Consider the following 6,372-nt stretch of genomic DNA (forward strand, 5'->3'; position numbering starts at 1 on the left):
ACAAAAATAAAAAAGCCGGCCCAAACGAAGCTTTAGATTTTGTTTGAGACGGCTTTCTTATATAAAAATTAAAATTTTTATACTAAAAAGTTGTTTTAAGAAGCAATAAGAAAGCCGTCCCAAATGAAATCTTAATCAGCTTTAAAAAGTCAATCCGTCTTGGAAAGGTTCCTACTTAGATTCATTATTTTATCAAGGTATGCTTTCTTCTTGTTTTTGAAACAAGTTCACCGTCCACTTCCTGAAGTAGACTTCTAACCAAATAAAATTTGGTTCAGTCAATGCCTCAGCTGTAGTGATTTCATCACATTGTGTCCAATTCTACTTCCAAGTTCCAACATACAAGAAAACAAAAAAATAAAATCATGCTCTGAGGTGATATGTTCATCTTCTTTCTCATTAGCAAAATAACAACTGAGGAATGTTCATCTGTCTTCACTATTTTCTTCCTGCTTCATTATTTGAACAAAACACTCTTGAACATCCCACTTTATTAATGTTTACAAATTTGTAGAAGTTCCCAATTGCCTAATTTCATTTATCAGTTGACAGGTATAAATGAGCTTTGTTGTCTTTCTGCTTTCCTTCTGCTTCAATTTCATTATACTGATACATTCTGAATTGGTACTTAAAAGTTCAGCGATTACCCTCTTGAACTCGGGAAATTATTCTATGCGGACATTGGATGGTTTGGAGGCCAACCAGAACGCACCACGTCGCCCGATACCCAGTGGTATCCAACACTGATGCAGAGCAAAAACATGACGTGGTCCGCACAGAATAATTTATCCTTGAACTATGTTTTGAGTTGATTTAGGGTTTAGGTTATGTTGCTCATGCAAGTTATCACACCCTTATAAAGCCCTATAAATAGGCATTGTATGAGATGTAATGAGTTGGAGAAAAATCTGAATAAGCTTTAATTGTATTCCTCCAAATTGCTTGTCTCTCTCGCTCTCTCTCTCACTTGCAAGAAGAGCTCAAGATGAGCTCTCAAAATCTTCCTCTTAGTTTCAACAAACTCCAATTAAAATACAAATTTTCAAAAAAAAATGAAACTAAAATCAGTTTAAATGGGTGGGCCACCAAACTATCTAAAGCTGACAAACGGGATAGCTTTTGGAATAGCTTGTCCTTAGGTCAAAGTAGACCAACAGTTAAGCCTAGTTAATACTTGCTTTTCTTACATCTTTGAAATTTTGTGACATTTTTTATTCTTTAATGAAATTTTGACATATTTGCCCCTAATTTTTCAAAAAAAAAAAAAAAAAGCCTAGTTAATGAGTAGACCGGGAACAGCTAGTCTTTGGTATTAAGGCCCAAAAAGACCGCTTGAACTGCAACACATCATCAAGACATCAACCACCAAGACCTTGGCTAGTTGACTTGCTATTAATTTTCAAATTATATAAAAAAAAAAGACCGCAGCATTCGGCAATCCTACGAAGAAGATGATAAAATTGAGGAATTTCCCAAATAAATAAATAAATAAAATGGAAGAAAAACTTGTGGATATTTATATAAAATATATTACGATTGTTGCGTCCGGGAGTATTTGTGGCGGTAGAGAAATATAAAATTTAACATCTTAACTTTGTACGAAAATTCGGCACGCAATCAGATAAGAGAGAGGGTGTAGCATTCACTCGAGACGCTAATATTTTTACGTTGAAAACCCCTGAAAAAGGGGAGAAACTACGAGGCCTAGCTCAGTTTGAATGAACACTAGTATTTGTAGTTGATTACAAATGAGGTCCTTCCTTTGAGGAAGGCCTTAGCATGATGTACATCTTATAGAGTACATTAAATGATATGAATACAAAGAATCACTGTTGATATGTTCATTTGGTCAGAAGGACCGTAGTTGATAAGCGACGTAAGTCTTAAGGATTGTAGTCGGTGGGCGACATGAGTCGGAAGGATCGTAATAGGCAGGCGATAGAGGTTGGAAGGACTGTAATTGATGGGCGAAGTAAGTCAGAAGGACCGTAGTCGATAGACGACGGAGGTTGGAAGGACTGTAATCTGTGGGTGACGTAAATCAGAAGGACCGTAATCGACAGGAGACGGAGGTCAGAAGGATTGTAGTCGGTGGGCGACGTAAATCAGAAGGATCGTAGTTCAGAAGGATCGTAGTCGGAAGGCGACGGAGGTCAGAAGGGCTGTAGTCGGTGGGCGACGTAAATCAGAAGGACCGTAGTCCACATGCGACGGATGTCAGAAGGACTGTTGTCTGATTACGAAGGTTAGGAGGACGACGTCAGAAAGAAGTACAAAAATGGAAAGAAATCCAACATCAGATAGATGTCCAGCGAAATTTCGACAACCGATAAAAGTTCAGCTTCAGGTAGAAACTTGGCGACGAGTGGAGGTCCGTCATCGGATAGAAGTCCGATGTTAGTTGGCGACCGAGGAGAACTCCAACGTTAGATGGTATTCTGGCAGAACTCCGGCGTCACTTGGAGTTCAGGTGAAACCCCGACGCCGTCACTTGGAGGTCGGGCAGAATTTCGGCGTCACTTGGAGGTCGGGCGGAATTCTGGCATCACTTGGAGGTCTAGTGGAATTTCGGTGTCCCTTGGAGGTCTGGCGGAATTTCGGCGTCACTTGGAGGTCGAGCAGAATTCTGATATCACTAGGGCAGAATTCCGATGGCGGTGGTCGAGAAGGAGTTTCTTCCCTCCTATCCTCCTCTTCTCTTCTCCTTCTTCTTTTCTTCTTCTTGCTTGGTTCCCCTTTCAAGAGAAATGAGAGGTCTATTTATAGATTTATGTAGGAGTGTCAATTCGGGTCAACCCGTCAGGTTCGGGTCGAACCCGACCCAACCCGGATCTAAACGGGTCAACCCGAACCCGACCCGTTTTTGCAAACGGGAGCCGTCCTCCTCCTCTAAGGCATTCACACTCCTGCAATAAATAAAAAAATCTGCATGAATGCGGAAACACGATACAAAAATGAAGAAAATAAACCACTTAATTTAGAGAATAGTCGAATTCTATTTTATATTAAATCATCAATTTTTTAAACCGAATCATTTATCATTAAATATATATTTAATAATCTAACATCTTAAATTTATATAAAATTAAAATATATACATAAACATATATATTTTATTTTAAATAAATTAACATTAATGATTGATAACTCAACAAAAAATCACATTGATGGAATATGAATCTTGATGCATATTCAAATTGTCATATTTCAAAGTTAAATTTGGGACCCTATGAACCCCAATTTCAACGAACATACAGTTAAATTGAACATCTCACTAAGACGAACACAACAACACCACAATCGGTCCAATCCGAAGCCAAATGGGATCAGTTCAAAGGTTTAAAGCATATTGGGAAAGCTTTAGGATATTAATTGGATGACCAAATGATATCAAAATATAACATGTTTATAGTCAAATCGAGTTGCTCAACAGGATGAATCCAACGAGCTGAAGACCAGTTAATTTCGACAGCATTAGAGCAATTAAATGCTACATGAATGTTCTATGATTGAGAGAATTCATATGAGTCGTCTGATAGAGCACTCCGAATTTGTTCTAAATATTCTCAATATTTACATACCTTATCATTCTCAGAATTTATAAATATACACCCTTTCTCTACATCAGGGGAGTCTTTTGTTAGAGATTAGAGAGAGCTTTGAGGCTTCAAGGATTCTAGAGCTCTACTTGAGCACAACCATAGGCAATTTTTTGTCATATTGCCTCTAGACCTCCGCCCGACCGCCGATCACCATCGGATCTCCCATATTGCCTCTGGACCTCCGCCCGACCGCCGATCACCAATCGATCTCCGCCAGATCGTCGATCACCGATGAACCACCGCCAAATCGTTAATCAACGTTGAACCTTCGCCAAGCCATTAATCACCGTCGAACCTTTGCTTGATTGACGAACTCTGCTAGACCTCCCGACCGCTGTCACCAGATTTCTAACATTTGTCCTACGAACATAGTAATTACAAACTCTCGAGTATCCATATATAATTTGAGAACCACCACCAAATCGTTGATCAACGTTGAACCTTCGCCAAGCCATTAATCACCGTTGAACCTTTGCTTGATTGACGAACTCTGCTAGACCTCCCGACTGCTGCCACCAGATTTCTAACATTTGTCCTACGAACATGGTCATTACAAACTCTCGAGTATCCATATATAATTTGATCAACTCTCAAAACTATTGTAATTTCACAATCTATAAGTTAACAAACGGGGTCAACTTTTGTAACCCACTCAAATATAATAGAAAATTAATATTATTAAAATAAATATAAAATTTTAAATATTAGATACATAAAAATTTATGACATACATGTGAATCTTTTAGCTAATGCAACTCAATTTAATTTGTTAATTGATAGTTTGACTCAATTAAAAAGTCTTAAATTTAAATTATTATAGTATAAATTTATTTTAATTGATCTAAATTTATATTTTTTTTTTTTTTAAATCATCTAGTTAAGATGATCTTCTCATCCTCTCCTCCAACAAAATCAAAAGATTGGTGATTAAGTGGTCCCGCCAAAATGGACGGAAGTGATTTTCCACTGACAAAAAAAAAATCTCCGAGATCGCAAATAAATACGACAGACCAATCTTGTAAAATCTGACATGACCCATCATAAGAAAGACCAGACCCTTTCTAGTGCCAAAAAGGCAAAAGCCACGTAAGCCACGTGCAATGATTTTGTAAATCAAACGGTTACGAAGTAGTCGTTTTAGCGAGTTACCTCTCGGCGTTGTACGATGATGAACGCTGGAGCGCGGGGAAGTCCGAAACCCCATCGCCGCCATCGCCCTTCTTCTTCATCTCTACCAAAGTGCCGCTGAAGTACTCCTTTTCCTCAACGCTCAATCCCGAAATCCCCATCACACCGTTCATTTCCCTAATCTCCTGATCATCCGATGAAGCTCCACGTTGCAGTACTGTCCGGCACGGCGGGACCAGCGAAAACGAGCCGCACGATATGAGGTGCATCACGACCGCCGATGCCGACGCCCGGAACCGACCGGAATGACAATTTTCGCTGACGCCGGCGGAGGCGGAGCTGATGATGCTTCCGTCGGCTTTGATCAGAGTCTCGAGAGTCTCCGGGCTCGAAGAAGACGGCGGCGGTGAGATCTCATCACAGCCGAGCTCTGTTCTAGGATTTTCCTCCGGCCGAATGACCAACGACCGGTCGGCCTCGTCGTCCTTGGCTTGAGCTCGCCGGCGTCGGCGCTTGTCGTCCGTCTGAGTTGCAGCGTCTGCGTTCACGGCGGAGGACGCTGTGAGATCGGTCTTGTAGACCTTGTACTCGCTAAGATCGAGAGATCGGGAGCTCCGCGCCGTGTTCTTTCGTCTAATCGGCATGAATCCAGATTCCGATTTAGGGGTTTCTTGAGATTCTGAGGTTTCCTGCGTTTTCTGTGAGGATGGGAAACCGTGGAGAAGCTCGGAACCTTTGAGTATGTACTCGTTTCCATGCGCTGGGTGAATAAGATCGTCATCGGAGAGATCGTGCCATACGAATCCGTTCTTATAGTTTCTGAAATCACTTCTAAAAACACTAAGCAGCACAACCAAGAAGAGGAAAATGCACACAAAAAATAAAGCGTGAACCTACCTCTTGGCGGACCAAGAATACATGCTCGCCATACCCTTCCCTCGAAGAAAATCAAGCCGATTAAGCACATCTGTGGATAAAAAAAAGAAGAAAGTAAGATCACAGATTCTGCAATTTCTGGAATAAAAGCCGATCGAATCGATACGTGTACCTCTGAGATGGAGACCACGGGCAGACGAAAGTGTTACTTCCATAAAATGAGGGTGCTCGAGCTGGCCATTCCGGGAGAGATAGTACACAACTGGAACCATACCTCTGTTCTTCGGCTCCGTCCACACCATAGATCTCTCTGGGCTCCTCATTGAGACCTCCATTCTTGAAAGAGAGCGGGAAGTGCTTGCCAAGATTTTATTTGAAGCAGAGAGGGTGTGAAAAGTGGCGGAGCGGGGGAGATTCAAAAGACTGATGCCGGGGACAAGAGCACGGCAACAAAAAAGGTCAGGACTTAGGGCTATTAGAATTTTATAATAAAAAGAAAAATAAATAGAGACAAAACGCGACTCACAGAATTAGAATGATGCACGGCGATCACGTGGAGAGCGAAGCGTCGCTTCCGGGGGGTCAGATTTTGAACCGATGGGTAGGAACTTTTATTTGACAGAGCGGTATTTCGCGTTATTGTCAAGCAATACCGAGTATTGGTCTTGACAGAGCGGTATTTTGCATTATCGCCAAGCAATACCGAGTAATACCGAGCAATACGCGAATATAGCAATCCCAGGTTCCAGTCCGGGTCACGTCGTGG

General features: G+C 41.2%; 1 protein-coding gene across 4 annotated transcripts; it reads right to left on the minus strand.

The window, feature by feature from the left end:
• Positions 1-3,770: 3,770 nt before the first annotated feature.
• LOC110091826 (protein UPSTREAM OF FLC) lies at positions 3,771-6,076 on the minus strand. Of its 4 annotated transcripts, XM_028693164.1 has the most exons (5): positions 5,779-6,076; positions 5,628-5,697; positions 4,752-5,549; positions 4,073-4,137; positions 3,842-3,897 (listed from the first exon to the last, which is right to left on the minus strand). In XM_028693164.1, exons 1-5 carry the CDS (start codon positions 5,939-5,941, stop codon positions 3,857-3,859), a joined length of 1,137 nt encoding a protein of 378 aa, XP_028548997.1. In that variant the 5' UTR covers positions 5,942-6,076; the 3' UTR covers positions 3,842-3,856. The 4 variants fall into 4 exon arrangements, with proteins under 4 accessions (XP_028548995.1, XP_028548997.1, XP_028548996.1 ...); XM_028693162.1 differs by lacking the exon at positions 4,073-4,137 and having other exon boundaries at positions 3,771-3,962; XM_028693163.1 differs by lacking the exon at positions 3,842-3,897 and having other exon boundaries at positions 4,011-4,137.
• Between the last annotated feature and the right edge of the window lie 296 nt (positions 6,077-6,372).

Source organism: Dendrobium catenatum, unplaced genomic scaffold, assembly GCF_001605985.2.
Source record: "Dendrobium catenatum unplaced genomic scaffold, ASM160598v2 fragScaff_scaffold_231, whole genome shotgun sequence".
Lineage (NCBI taxonomy): Eukaryota > Viridiplantae > Streptophyta > Magnoliopsida > Asparagales > Orchidaceae > Dendrobium > Dendrobium catenatum.